Source organism: Pipra filicauda, unplaced genomic scaffold, assembly GCF_003945595.2.
Source record: "Pipra filicauda isolate LSUMZ 115617 unplaced genomic scaffold, ASM394559v2 scaffold127_size2900866_pilon, whole genome shotgun sequence".
Taxonomy (NCBI): domain Eukaryota; kingdom Metazoa; phylum Chordata; class Aves; order Passeriformes; family Pipridae; genus Pipra; species Pipra filicauda.
This window is the reverse complement of record NW_024103740.1, coordinates 1120361-1136089: the sequence shown is the minus strand read 5'-3', so window position 1 is coordinate 1136089 and position 15729 is coordinate 1120361. Positions and strand designations below refer to the sequence as shown.

Here is a 15729-nt window from a genome sequence, read left to right as displayed (position 1 = left end):
TCAAACAAACCCATCTGTAAGTCTCCTGTAGCTTTGCATCAATGGCAGTTGAACACTGGGTCTGTGCCTCAGTGTTTGCTCTGAGCTTGCACCTCCTTCAGGTTCAGCTCCTGGGCTGAAGAGCCATCCCTGTAAAAGCTACTCCATGGGATTCTGCCTCGTTTCTTGGGTCTTGCCTGCCACACTAATGCAAATATTCACAATCACTGATCTCTCCCTTAATTTCTTTATCTAAAATATAGTATCAAATAGATCTCCTAAGGCGTTATTTGTGAGTCACCTTCATTTTGGAATGAGCTGGAAGCGCCTCTATGGAAAGTTGCAAAAATGAATTTCTGAACAATGCAGAAATGATTGCTCTGGCCACAGAAATCCCTGAATTTTTACTTTGGTTTTCCAGGGGTTAAATGCTAGACCTCTGTTTCTCCAAATTGTTATGTATAATTTGGATTCTGAATTGTCTTCTCAAGGGCAAAAAAAAAACCACTCTGGGAAACACAGAATCCCTAACCTTCTATGCTATGCAAATGTTTCAGTGTAACCAAAGCCACTGCCTCTGCTTTCTGTCTTCCCACCATAGATCATTCAGATGCTGCCCAGGTGCCATGGAGCTCCCTGGGAAATGGATTTTTAGTGGTAGAAATGGAATACAATTTTTGCCCTGGTTGAAGAAGGCAAAGGGATGTTTGGTACTTGCCCTTTCCCAAGCAGACAGCTCAGCAGGCTCCTGGTCTCCACAGTCCAGAAAGCAGAGGCTGTTACAAAGGTGTCATTCACTGAGCTTGAGGTAAAGGTGTATGCCTGAAATCAGAGAAGAAATATGTTTAAAACAGAGGGAATTGGGACTATTTTCTTGGGGAGATTCAGCCCATTGTCCAGACACTGCACTGGGACAGCGAGTGGAAACTGGCCTGTTTGCTCTTGGTGCAACATGCATTTCATCTAATTCTCCAATACCCTCACAGTCCAGATTTGGGGTTTTGAAACAATCTCTCGTTTCAAAGTATAGTCATTGTACAAGTAATAAAATCAAATTAAAGTGTATTTCCAGTGATATTTATTTGTACAACAAAGCTTTGAAACAGGTCTATGAAAATATACTCATCTAATCACATTATTATTAATGGTCTAACATTTATCTTGACAGTACATGAAGTATCAGAGCATCTTTCAAGATACTGACATATAGTGAGTCTTAGGAATGAATGTCAGACTGCCTGCCTTGTTACTGGGTGAAGAGGAATTGCAAAGCTATGGTTGCACTTATTCCTTAAAATTTTAAGGTAAGCAAGATCAATATTTAGATGGACATAATTCGCAATCCTAGAGTTACAAGTTCAGGGTTTAGAAGAAATTGCCACCTGGGTGAGCATACAGAAAAATTATTTTCTCAAAGAATTTCAGAAGCACCACCTAGCTTAATTACAGCCTGGGATGTCTTGAATTAACTGCCCTTATTCTTTCTACTGACATCAGAAAACGAAAAAAAGGTTATAAGCATGTAGAAGTTTAGGGGCTTTAATGAGCAAAATGCACTTCTGAATTTGTTGGAGATAGAACATTAACCAAGAGATTATGGAGGGATTTACGTTAAAAGAGGCTGCTGTTCGTTGTCTAAGCTCGTTATCACAAGTGAAGGTGACAAGGAGCCAGTGAAGTTTGCGGTGGATATCAGATCTGGAAAATACTTCGGAAGAACTGAACCCACAAGTTTTAAAAATAAAAAATTCTTTAAAACCCAATTTTTGCTTTCCCCTAGAATGAGAGCAGACTATGTCTCTAGACTCCACAGCACCCGTGCTGCTTCAGAGGTTTGAGTTTCTGTCATGCACAGGGGAGGCTTTTTCCGAAGCTTTATCAGCAGCTCCGAGGACTCGGTTACGTTTTCCTTCCTGAGCGCCCCTCGTATCGAGCCCGGGCTCGGTGTCAGTTGATCAGTTTTCCGGAGCAGTGATTATCACTGGTAATTACGTTTAGGAAGAGAAACTCAAACTATTTGTTCACGCTTGCAAAGACACCCTTTCAGCAGCAGCTGGTGCCCAGCTGATTCAAACTGACCCGTGCTCTCCACACACTTCACTCGACCTGCAGCCAGCGTTAAGCACAAAGCTTAACATTAAGCAGTTGGCGAGTATTTTACCTCATCAGACTGTTGTCATGATTAATTGTTCTAAGTTGGACAAACACTGTCCCTCCTGTTGCAAGGGCACAGCTTGACACAGGTGGTAACTCACAGGTGCACTCATCACTTCCTATTACATTTGTCAGCTTAGAGAAATGTGGTTGGTAAAACTTAAGTAAAATTATTTTGAAACAAACAAAAAAAATTGCTTACCTGACACATTATTTAACAAATTAACATCACAATCTCGCTTTTCTTTTTTCCCCCTCTGCTGTGTTCAGGTTACACCACACTAAAGCAGCTGAAAGTTCATTTCTTTCCTTCTGGGGTACACTTTTTTTTTTTTACAAGTACAATATTTATAGTGTAAATTCAGCAAGGAAATATTTAAGGACAGGCTGCTCAATATTTTTTCCAGAAAATTAATTAAAACAAATAAATAAACAAATCAAGAGGGTTTAAATAAAGCTGTTGTTGTTGTTGTTGTAAAGTCATTGTCCACTGGGAATCCCCAGCTTTCTTTTTGAGGCAACTTTGGTTTTAAAAAAAAAAACAAAGCACGACATTCAGGAAACCCCAGCCAGGCTATTAAATTAGTATATTCTTACATTAACTTATAAGTGAAGGTTGGAAACCATGCTTATACTTATCAGTTTCTACCCCACACAGCTCGAGACTGCAACTGTTTCAGTCCCAACAGTAATATTTTTTCAGACTTTCCAGCTCCCTTTAATGTCACATCATATATCACCCTCCACCACTGCCGCTGTTAAACACCCTGCTCGGGCAGCAAGCCTGCGTGTGCACAGGCAGCGGTTTGCAGACCAGCCGGAATAATTTCCACTCCTTTTTAAGCTACTATTATAATGTGTCTGGTTTCGTGAAACAGCTGCATGCATTTAAAAGGAACTTCTTAGGGTAACTTTGATGAATCTCAAAATGATCATACTTTTCAGAGGCTCCCCTTGCGTTTCATCTTTTTTTCTATTTAAAAGCTAAGTTTGCAACCGAGAAACTACGGGGGGAAAAAAATAGGGTGAACTACCCTGTGAGGAACTTTCTGCTAACAAGGGCAAGTTTCTTGGATTTATGTTGTGGTGATCATTTCCCTTGGCTTTGCTCCAACAGTCACACGTGCACGACTCTGATATGACACTGCTGCCTTTTGGGTCCTGGGAAGGCCCCGCGTGGCCGCCCCGCACCAGCACAGACAGCGACCCTCCAGCTGGCAGGACAGACCCCAACCCCTGGGACTGTGCCACCACTGGCAAACCTGGTCTCCTCCAGGCCAAGGCCTGAACACAAGCCTGTACCTGATGTTTCTGAAATGTTGCAGGGAAGAAACCCCTGCAGTGCTTTTTCCCCTCTCTCCTCTTTGCCCAAATTTTTTTACCACTTACTAGAGCCAGAAGAAGGGGCTCTAGTACAGGTCAATCACACCTGCAAGTTCCTGACCAAGTGACAGCAGGGCTTTTCAGCCCATCCTCCCCTCATAGGTATTTTCTTAGGATGATGAGACCAATATGAGCCTCATCCATCTTCCCCAGGAGAGTGTATTTTCCAGAGAGGACAGGGCTGTTGATGTCAAGAGAAATAATTTCACTCAGGCCGGTGCTCTGATCCTTTGGGTATACACCATATTTAGTCTGTTGCTGAGAGGGGGTTGTTTCGGTATTTTCTATTTGGCACGTTGATGGGAATTCCTAGAGGATCCTAGCTTTCCCTTTTTGGGATGTCTCCATCCACAGGTCCTACTGCACAAGGCTGTTGACTACTAGTGGGAGAAGGAGGGGGGACAGCTGGGGAGTGAAAGTTTATAGGGGTGTGAGGAAGGTTTGATGAGGAACAGATCATTCCCTAACCTCTGAAGATCTAGTCCCCAGTTCCCTGTCCTCCTCTTCCCCCAGCACATGGTGCCTGCTGCCTGTTCATTCCACTGCATCCTGGGGACAGTTCACACCAGCTATTTATCTCTTTTCTTCTACCTTTTATGGAGAGAGAGAGGTATTTCTTATACATGAAAAAGTATTTAGAGTCCTTTCTCAAGAACTGAGCTGCACACTGGATGGCAAAAGAAACTTTGCAAAATCTGCTGGAGAGGTGGGAAACAACTCTTGCTTCCCAGGGGCAAAGGAGGTTTAAACCAGCCCTAGGCTCCAAATGTCACATAAACACAGGGAGACCCAGAGCAACCTCCACCCACACACCCCTGCTGTATTAAGAATAACCCTCTTTGCCCAAGCAACTCCTGAACTCAGAGACCTATCTTAGCTCCAAGAAAATTCACTGATGGTGGGTGGGAAACATCCTGTGCCACGCAGGACCGTGACCTGCCCTTTGCCCTTGTAGGCAGAGGGCCATGAGGGGCAATGATGCTGCCAAGGCAGGAAGGAGTTAAAGGTCCATGTGCTTGGTCAAACAGTTTCACCCTAGGGAAAAGCAAAACCTCTGAACTTGTGAGTTAGGGGCACCCATTTCAGTTAGGAACACCCCTTTCCAATTAGAGGCACCCTTTTCATACCTTTTCAAAAGCCAGAACCAGCCTGCTTCCCTAAAAAGCAGCTCAGGGCAGGGGCAGCAGCCCAGGGTTAGGCCCTGCTGGGAGTGAGGTCCTTGGCTCAAGCTGCCTTTTTTAAGCCAGGTACCAAGAGGATTTTCCAGCAGGACGTGGTTTCCAGGGCCCCTCCCCACTGACAAGATTCTCCTCCTCTATATAGGGAGGCTGCAAAGGCAGCGAGGACTTGGGCTGTCCCGGCTGGTGGCTGTACAGGTTCCGACTCTCCAACTCACTCTGCTCCCCTAATTGGACACCTGTAAGTACCACAGGGGGTGCAGGTCCCCGCAGGGCACCGGGCTGGGGGCTCAGGAGCTTTGGGATGGGGCGGTCTGGCAAGTTAACTCTTACACTACTTTGCAAACACATTCAGAGAAATAACCTGCAGATAAGACTGGAAGTGGGAACAGACCCATCAAACGGTTTATCCTGATTTGTGTATCACTGGTGGGGTTCAAGTTAAACTGCATGAGAGACGGTGCATGTTTGAAAGCACAGATGTTCCAGCCTGCTTTTTAGGCACTTTTAACACTGCTATTGCTGGGTTGAGCCCAAAAAGGCACTGGCTGCAGGCACGAGTTGCAGGCACTGGCTGAGCCCGTGGCAATGCAGCCCTGAAGGTGCAGGGCAGTGAGGATGGTCACAGGTACCTGCTGCAATTAACCATCACATGTAATGAAAATACCTGGTAGCCTGAACTGCTGATCTTCTTTAAGTATTTCTAACCTTTCAGTCCTCATAAAGGAGTGTTAAAAGAAATTGGAACCAAATTAAATAATCAGTTTGTCAGTAACTTGTTCTTTAAACAGGAAAAATGCTTAAAAATTAGACTAAGAAATGGAAACATTTTTACATAAATGCCCCAGCATTACATATACTTGTTTTTAATATGCTGAGAATAAATGTTAAGCAAAACTAAGCTGATAATTCACTGAGCTACATTAATTTCAAAGATGGCATGCCTTTTTTTAAAGGGAAAATAAAGCAACAAACTTCTAACAAAATCCCATAAGTAAATTAAGACGACAGTAGATGGCAGTACAGAAAGCAGCTTCAGTGTCATCCCGGAGCTCCACTGGCTTCTTTCCCACATACACATACATGTTTGTGTGTATGTATGCATGCCCATGTATAAAAATGTTGATATATGTGTGAAAGGCATATATGTTTTAATAATTAAGAAGCAATGAAATATTTTAAATATAAGGGATATCAGAAGGTTTGTCATTATTGTCCAATAAGTACATCCTAGTAAAATCCTTTCTAAAATACATTTGTTCAAAAATGAGGCCACCTTCTGCTTCACTCCAAGCTTTGCCCTGACAGCAGCTTGCAGCAAGACTGTCTGGATTGACTGACTTGCTGAACTCCCAAAGTTCACCCTTCCCTCAAGCCACTAAGGCAGAGTATGAACCTGTGAACGCCCCAGGAGCAAAGCTCTGGCCAAGTAGTCACTTCAGCTCAGTACCCGATACTGCTCTGGCTGCGTTTGCTTAGATGTAAACAATGATTTTTATTATCTCATTTGCAATTGACACTCTAGTCCCTAAAAGGTATTTGTTTTGAATTTGTTATCATTACATTTCTGTGGAACAGCCAGTATTGAGCAGAACATCACCATATAAGGCAGCGTGCATGGATGTATGCAGAGATCCCAATGCTTTGCAAATCGTGGAGACTTATTAGTTGCAAATCTGTTGACTTTTAACTATGTTAATTTTAGAAGAAGCCAAGAGCTCCAGATAGCTTTCCAATTTGTGCAAAGTCCAGTTCAATTATGGATTATTTATTAATCCTAATCAACGTGCAGAATATGATTTATTTCCTAGAATGACATTTGGGAGCATTTGAAATAGCTGGCATTTTTCAGACTAATGGAATCTATCCCCATATGAGGCACCTTAACTCTTTTCTCCTTCTTTTCTAATTTTGCAGTTTGTAACACAGGTAATAACCTGGACCAATTTATTTTGAGTATTAGAAGAGCTGTCAAGTGTTTAATCAGAGTTATGTAGTTAGTCACCTTAACAAAGATGAGAAGACCTGATAGGAGACCAAGGCACCTACAGAGAATTTGATTGAAGTATATAGAGAATGCATGTCCAGGTGAAGGTGTCCATGATGGGGAGAGCTGGAAGGCCAGGAGAGATTGGTAGCAATGCTTGTGACAAAGCTAACAATGCTGAGGGGCTGGTTCCCTAGTGAAGGTCACTAGATTAAGATTTACCCCTAGATTATCTTTTGATTTCCTTTTTATCCAAACAATGTTCAGTTGGATGATTCAGTTAAGTACTGGAAAAGTAAAAGATAAGGAACCTGGAGAGAACAGTCAAGAATGACTGTAGTCCAATAAATGCAGTTTGAGTTAAGCAGCAAGTTACTGCTACACTCCTGTCAGAAACTACTCATGAGAGCAGGACTTGATTTCTGAAAATAATTCACATCCTTGGTTATATGTTCCTCTGTTTTAGTAATTATTCCCTGTAGGGATGTGATAAGCCTTTATACCAACATGCACATCCTGCAGAGGAAAGGAGAAGTGTCCTTTATTTTCTCCTTAGGAGAAAAGCAGTCCCTCTAAGCTCTAACCCAGGAGGCAATTCTGTTGGCCAGTAACCTTTTAATTAAAGTGCACTTCCTGGAAATATTTATATTTCATCCTTGGAATAATATACTCAGGATAAACCAATTATAAAGGCAGCACTCAGCTTCTGTCATTAACATAAAAAGGGAAAAGACAGTGAAGATCAGCCAGATACCTCTGTAGTGGGAGAGCAGACAGAGGAATAGAGTGAGCTGTATCCATGCCTATGTGTATGTGCACATGTGGGGGCTAGACAAGTACAACAGATGGATCAGGTTAGGTGTAATTTGGCACAATTCTAAGGCAAGAAACTTCATATCAATGGTATTTTTGTGATTGCTTTTCCTTGTCCCTTTCTCAGGATAGCTCACCACTGAGTATAAAAGTATTTCCTCTTGCTCACGATTTGGACTATCACCTGCCTGAAAGAATGGACGAGAACCTCTTACCATCTCTTGCACAGATGGGATAGTGGTCTCCGTTTCCCTCAGCCAGCCCTGTGGATGAAACCCAGGAACTGACTGAGGGGTAAATTTTGCCTTCTCATGGAATGCTCTCAATAGGCAGCAAGGAGTCTTCTCCCTTGGCCCATTTCCCCAATACAATCATATGCTGGACCAGTGAGCGCAGTTCCTTCTTCATCAGAGATAGACTAAAAGATTTACTGCCAATCATTAGTCAGAAAGATTCAGCATCTCATTAGCAGCTCATTAGTCCTTGCTAGGAAAAATTTAGTTGAGTTTGTGGAGCTCATATTCTACCACTTGCATTCAGAAACCTTCCTTTGTAATGAATATTAATTAATGCATATTAATAAATGTATTAAACTATTAACAGCCATTAATCCACACTTCATAACTGCATTTCCTTTTTTACTACAGTGGTAGTCACTAGCAGCTCAAGCTTTATGCTCAGATTCCAGAGGACCAGACATGAAAAGCTCTTTTCACACAAATTTATGTTTTCTCCTCATTGTATTTCAGAGGAGTTACAGGATCCAGCTCAGACTGTCTATTCACTAGTTCTTGTAGGGTGCCCATTCTTACCACAGTTAAAACAGTCCTAGTGCTTAGACCTAGGAAATAAGAACCTGTATTTTCAAGCTCTGCAGTTCATTCCACCTCATATACCTTCCAACTTTGTCTTGCTTTCAAAAAGACTGAATTTAAAATTTTCTGCGCCTTGTCATATATATGCAGGAAGTACAACACAGTTGAATACAGAGAGACCAGCTCTCTGTTTCATGCTCATCTGGAAGTTGTTTTTGACATAGCTTGTAACAAGGACAGAAACTTTTCCTTGGCCCTTGGGCAACAGGACAGACAAGAACTTTTGGCATGTCCCACTGTGACACACTTTGTAGCAAGCCAGCAGTTTTAGCTATAGCTGGGTTTTGAGGTAGATGGTGAGGATGATTTGGCAGTTTGATTTCCATCATCATCATCTCTGAGCAGCCTCAGAGTAGCAGGATTTGACCCCTTGAAGCTCAGCTCTGCAGTTCAGTCTCACTTTTGGTGTTTCTAACAGCAATATCAAATTCCTATTGATGTGAAAGTGCTGTCACTTGGCACTTACTCACAGGAAGCACTGTCCAACCTTTCTGATGCTTCAGGATGAGCATTTAGCACTCTCCCAGGCACAGGATGGACTGATATCCCCTGCTCCACTGCCACAGCAGTTCCTCCCACACTGTTGGGGCAGTGGGGTGGAGAATGTGCCTTGCCCATTGTCACTGCAGTGGGAGGAGAGAGGCCATGGCAACTCCTGCTCCCTGAGCCCTGTGCTCCTGGAGCTGAGCTCTGGTGATGGGGCAGTGCTCCCTTCATTCCCCATCCGTCCAGCTTTACCCTGCAGCCGCCAGCTGGAAAGCTCAGCTGGAGAGAATACCATCTCCATTATTGGAACTGTGCAGCTCTACCAGCCCTCTTGGCAATGAGGGAACATTTTCTGCCTTAATCCACACAGAGGTCAAATAGTTTCCTCTTGCAGCTCTCTTCCAAGAATCTCTTGGGAGCGAGCAAAGGGCCACATCCTACAGATGCTCCCTTCACAGAGCCTTGACAGTGGGGAACACTGAGCGTGGGCCAGTGGCAATGCCCAGATCTAACATTAGGGTCTCCCTCACCTCACCCACATTACCTCACACATTGCATGTGCATTGATTACCTGGGTGAATTTTTCTCTAGGGGATTTTCAGGCAAGGCTCTAGAACCAGCACATTTGGCTTTTTTTTTCTTTTTTTTTTTTTGGTGAGACAATTGTCGAGGGAGTTTAAGGAACTGGGGCATCTAATTTCCACTGAATTTCAGTGGGATAACATCTAACCCTCTTAGGCGCCTCTAAAAATCCTAGTTTTGATTTTAAGCTTTATGTCACCTTCTGCATGATCCATGTTTCTCTCTCAGACCCCTCACACTGTCTGGCCTTGCAAAAAACATTAATCTGTGGGAAGGCTTCAGGGACAAATATTTGGAAATCCAGCTGATACTCCCAGAGCACAGGGTGTCTGTTTGGCTACATACCACAGAGCTTGGTCGTTACAAATATTGTTCTGCTTATGGGTTGATTGCTGACATCTTTAGCAGTCAGTTCTCCAAGCTCCCTCAAGATTCATATTTGTTTGAATGCTGTAAATATTAAATTCATTCTCAATAAGGAAATGAAATGGCCTCTGTCTCCTAGAGATGTTTTTCTTGGGCACACGCTCTTTTTTGCTGCCTGCTGCAGCTCCCCCCCAGCTCTCTGCTCCACTGCACAGCAGGTTTCCCAACTAGCACGACTCTTTCTGCCCTGTAGCAAACCACAAGAAGTCCTCTGTTTACTCCTTCCCTCATTTAGACCTGTGTCCCCCATGGGATTAGAGCAGAACATTTATGAAAGCTCCAGCATTATCAGCAGAGATCTTGCAGCTACATCCTAACTTTAATGGCCAGAGCAGGAAAGCAGCTGCCTCCTCTCTCAGCACAGTTCAAAGCAGCCTAAACTCTCCTGTTGCTCCCACCTGTGGAGCAGATACAACTGGCTGCTTTATCCACGTGCAACTGCATGACACAGATGTATCATCCTTCCAATCTGAGCATTGTGGGTTAGAGTATCTATCAGCTCAGGCAATTTCCAAGCTTGTTTTATTTCTTCTCTCTCTCCCGTGATGGATGTTTACCCTTTGTAAATGATCAGCTCCCACTGTCTGGCCCATGGAAAGGGGATACTTCTAAATTATTTCTCCTTCACCAGCACCACTGATAACAATTTTTTTCCTGCTTTTTTCTTTTGATCTTGTCTTAATCTTATTCTTCTCCAAATGAAATGGTATTAGAGTCCTTTGCAAGAAAAGTTCATTTCTGTCCTTGCTGGAACACAGCCTGGGAACCATTCTTCTACTATTTATTTCATTATTGCTCTTGCATTTCAGTATACACCCAACAGTATTTGGGTGATGGGAAATTTTGTATTTAATTCAATTAACTTTGTGATGGACAAGAGCTGAGGCTGCAGGAATGTGTTCAGCTGGTGGTCTTGGTGCAGTTTTTCATTGCACAGGTATTATTTATGCCTTACTTTTCTCTCTGATTTTCAGCACAACATAAACAGAATAAAGTAATAGGCCCAGATGCCCTCACTTGATTTAGTACCATGAGGCTTTTGATTTTGGTGATTTCAGACACAATAACAAAAGGCATGGGAACCTGAACACAGATATTCTAAGGTATCTATGCTGGCAGCCAGAAGTATCCACATGCAAATGTGAGATATGGCAGAGGTGCTTTGGACCTGCTGCATGGCAGATTTGACAAATGTGTTTTGCCTGGAATGTCTCCACATTTGTCTCCCTTTATCCCTTTAAAGCAGAATATTTTGCTTCCTCTACAGGTGTCTGCTGAGTCACAATGGCTCAAAAACCTCTCAGTGATGATGAGAAATTCCTCTTTGTGGACAAAAACTTCGCCAACAACCCACTCACCCAGGCTGACTGGTCAGCGAAGAAACTGGTTTGGATTCCATCAGAGAAACATGGATTTGAAGCAGCAAGTATCAAGGAAGAGAAAGGGGATGAGGTGGTAGTTGAACTGGCAGAAAATGGAAAGAAAGTGACACTGAGCAAGGATGACGTCCAGAAGATGAACCCTCCAAAGTTCTCCAAAGTGGAGGACATGGCAGAGCTGACTTGCCTCAATGAAGCTTCAGTGCTGCACAATCTAAGGGAGAGATACTTCTCAGGTTTAATTTATGTAAGTAGACTCACACACTGAGCTTTTCCTATTGCATGCTACTGTGTCCCATTAACAGCGAGGTGGATTCCACCCACTGTCAGGGACACAGCCTCATGTGTGGCACTGCCATGCAAGTACCAACCCTTCAGTGATGGCATCCTACACCAGAAACCTAGAGTTCACCTTATTCCCCATGACTCCCCTGCTTCTTTACTAATTGCTTCATTACTTAACTAAATTAAAATACATGACGGTTTCTTCTGCAAAATTTACTAATTCTGAAAGGATATTGTTGGCTTGGAAAGTCTGATAGGTGAACAAAATGTCAGTTCTGCTATTTGGATGAAAAAAATAGGTTACTAGGGAGTTCTGAATGACTTCAACATAAACCTGATCAAGTTTCCAGGACCTTGAGAAAGGAACATACAGAAAAGCCAAACCAGGTAGTCTTCTCTCAGGCAAAACTCCCACTGAAAGGCAGTTGACAAGTTCTGTTTTGGTGGGTGCTTGAGTTAAATCTTATGTTTGGATAAAGGAACAAACCCACTGGAATTCAAGCAAGAGTACTTGTACCAGTGTGTTACCGAAGCAAAGTCAGGCATCCACTCAACTTTTTCCCCCTCATATTGGTCAAGTTACAGATTAGACAAGCCTGGACAAATTATAATCTTCTCTATGTTCATGTGAATTATGGCCAAGATTATTCTCTTTTAGTCCACACAAGTACATTAACACAAGCATATTTTGACATTAATAACCCTGTAATCTACCTGTATCAACAGTTAGCAAACTGCACAGTAAGAAAGCCCAAAACTTTCCCAAGGAATTTAGCTGTTATCTTTGATTTTACATGGAGGATCCCTATGCTGTGCTGCAGAAAAGTTATCTACAGTTTCAATCTATGAAAATTTTACTTGCATGACAGACCACGGATGAGTGAAAGTACAGAGCTTAAGTAACAAGGTTTTAAAAACAGGAGTAGAGGTCTCATTATTAATATGAGGAACGCTAAATTGGAAAGTAGGAAATGAAGCAGAAAATAAGATAGTTATATAGAGTACAACAAAGGAACTATCTGATTGTTATGCATAACTTCAAAGAGCTAAGCTCAAGATCTTTCCTTCAGGAATGCACTAAAATACACATCATCAACTTCCTGAAAGAAGCTAGACTTTCCATCTTCTCATTATTTGAGTTTACTGGATTTTAAGTTTGCAGGTGAACATATGAACCCACATGCTATTATATGAGAACACGCAGCATTAATTATTAAAATAGACTTTTTCTGAAAGTGTTCTGCATTGTTGAAAGAATTAAAATAATTAGCAGAAGGATAGTGGGATAAAACTGGGGGGAGAGAGGGTTATTTGTTGTTCTCAGCAACACTCTGCATAGATGTTTCAGGATTTCCATTTTGTTTACTTTGTGGAATTTTCACCTTCTACAGAAAGAGGAAATTAATTTCTGAAAGTGGATAATGCAATTAGAAATCAAAGGGTTTTTCACAAGGACAAAAATGGAAGCGTATCTGAAATTAAGTTTTGTTTCTAAAGTGACTAGATTTTTAAATAATGGTAAATGAACAGTTTCAAAGAAATTATTTTGACTTGTATTGCAACAAGTTATTGGTATTTTCAGTATCCAAAACCTGCTTGAAACTGTCCAGCTTTACACAGTGCTGCCCTACTAGATACTGTCATACTTTTTAAAAAAAGAGGGGGCATCTAAAGACAATTTGAGCCTCATCCACTTGCCACACTAACTGTAAACAATCACAATCATCTCCTGGCTTTGCCATGTGTTGCTTAATTTGTGTCCTCTTGGAGTCCCACACATACAAAGGAAACGTGACCTCAACATTTTTCTCTTTAGAGCATCACTGACGTAAATGGGGATTCCCAATTCTGCTAAAGAAAAAAATCAACCTAGCTTAAAAAAAAAAAAAAATCAAATCATCTTCCCCTTGCATTTGTATTAAATATTATCAAACAAAAATATTCAGGGCAGAAATTCACAGAGTGACTGTACACTAGAAAAACACCCTGGCCTTTTCCTTCATCACAGATAATTAAGATAGAAGGGCAAGAAATGTTTTGCCACTAACTCGTGTTTCACATTTCTCAAAACAAAAAGAATGTGCCTGATTTACACACAAATTAGACCACAAATTATTATATAAACATGAATAAAACAGCAATGCAACTTCAGTGGATTTGAGAGTAGAATCAGGTTCCTTGTGGCTGTATTCATAGGCACTACTTGTTCAGTCTTCACTAAACAGTGAAAAATGCTGTCTTAAATACATAAAATTATCTATGCATGTTGGAATTGGGGTTGGATTCTCTAGATGTTTACAAGGCAGATACATGTATTTGTGCCAGTCTCTTGTGAATGCCCATCAGCAGTAGCTGCCCGGGGGACACACAAGCTCAGCACTCCTATGGAAGTATCCTTAAGATACTTCAAATCCTGTTCTGCCTCCAAACCCTCTAGGGAGAGATACAGCTGGGGTTCCTCCTCTCTGGATAGGCTGAGGTCTTGGTTAACTTTCCTAAGGTGAGAGATGGTATCAGTCCCAGTGCAGTTAGAAACAAGGATTCCTGAACTTCATCAGCTCTGGCTTTTGCTCTCTGCCTTAATAGCCTGCTGCTTGTGTCTCAAAATCAGCTCTTCAAGGGTATGTTACTGCATGCCTGGGTGTGCAAACAGCCCTACACGTGGCATGTCAGGAAATGCCAGAAAATCTCAGGGAAGGGAGGCCTAAATAATTTCCTGGATTAGAAATTTACTCTCCTATTAATTTACTTGGTTGGGAATGATTAGTTGAGTGCATTCAGTTAGTCTATTTCTACTAAAAAAAAAAAAGTCTTGCTATCCTTTCCATAAAGGCCTTGGTGGTCATTCTAGGATAAAACTGTCACTTTTCAAGTGTATTATCCTGGCAACACTACAGTTCATTTTGACATGAGCAGCACAGTTTCATTCTGAACTCCCACATCAATGAAAATCCAGCACAGTCATTATCTACCTTCCACATGAAGGGGTTTAGCTGGGGGATACTGAGGTGAGGATCCCGAGCTTGATTTTCTTGTTATCTGACTTGAGACTGTGGTGACCCAGTCACCACCTGAAATATTGGTGGAGGTCCCTGTCCCCCCCCAGAGCACCCCAGATGTGCTGCTGCCCAGCATGGAGCACCCAACCTGCCCCTGGCTGCTGGAGGCTCTCTCCCTGTTTGCTGAATACCATATAAAGTGCTCAGGCTGTGCCGAGGCTGTTTTGTGCCATTTCCTATTATGGTCAGGAAAGGGAAATCCCTGTGCCCAGAGCCAAGGCTCCAGGATGCCATTGCACAGCCTTGCTCTGCAGTGGTTCCTCTGGGAGGCAGCCTGAGCCACCCTTGGACACGGCCCTGAGACTGAGGCACTGCAGCAGCTGCACACCACAAAGCTCTCGTTCACACAAGATGGCAATAAAATAAAACAATAATAAAAAAAAATTAAACCCCACTTCTGCCTATGTCAGAAAGAGCATAGTTTCATTATTTATTTTTTTTTTAAACTAAAATTCATAGGCCAGTTTAAATACCACAATACTCCTGCAATTATGGACTCGTAACTTGGTAGAGGTTTTTTATTATTATTAGGGGGGCGGTTAGATTTTCTTTCTAAATTAAATACATGCTAAAATTTCTTACTTACAGTAACTGTTCATGAAACATGGTTCATCATCTATTATCATATGCTATTATTTTGGCTCCAGTTCAATAGCTGGAGCATTTAGAAATAATGGAAAATTGAAAATAAAAAAAACCAACTAACAAAACCTGGATGAACACCTATCAGCTGGTAGCCAACATTCTTGTTTGTTTATATAGATATTTTTATATTAATCCTTTCATTAAACTGTAAACAAACCACATTTTTCCCTAAATTTCTTGCAGAAATAGTTATGTAGTCAAAGCACGATTGTTCTGTTAAGACATCTATTTGGAACTTGAGTAATTTTTTTCAAGGACTCTCATCAATCATCATTGTTATGTGGTGTTCATAGAAGCTTTTTTTAAATAAACCCTTCTTCTAACATCAATCCAAGCTTCTTATCTAGGATTTCAGTTTACAAAATTTGATGCCTACCTGAGCAGAGGACATACTCTGATATGAAAATACACATAAAAAGAAATATGAATTATTACAGTTGTTACCTCACCACAGATGAGGGTATGGATTATGTATTGAAAATAACTGAAGTTAAGAAT

At 41.8% G+C, this 15729-nt stretch overlaps 1 protein-coding gene across 3 annotated transcripts in view; it reads left to right on the top strand.

Moving 5' to 3' along the window:
- The first annotated feature begins 4866 nt into the window (after positions 1-4866).
- MYH11 (myosin heavy chain 11) overlaps positions 4867-15729 on the top strand; it is a 56840-nt gene continuing 45977 nt past the window's right edge. For all 3 annotated transcript variants that reach the window (XM_027743945.2, XM_027743944.2, XM_027743946.2), the window contains exons 1-2: positions 4867-4935; positions 11131-11489. In XM_027743945.2, coding sequence (XP_027599746.1) covers positions 11148-11489 — 342 coding nt within the window. In that variant the 5' untranslated portion in view covers positions 4867-4935; positions 11131-11147. The remainder of the gene's footprint in view (positions 4936-11130; positions 11490-15729) is intronic.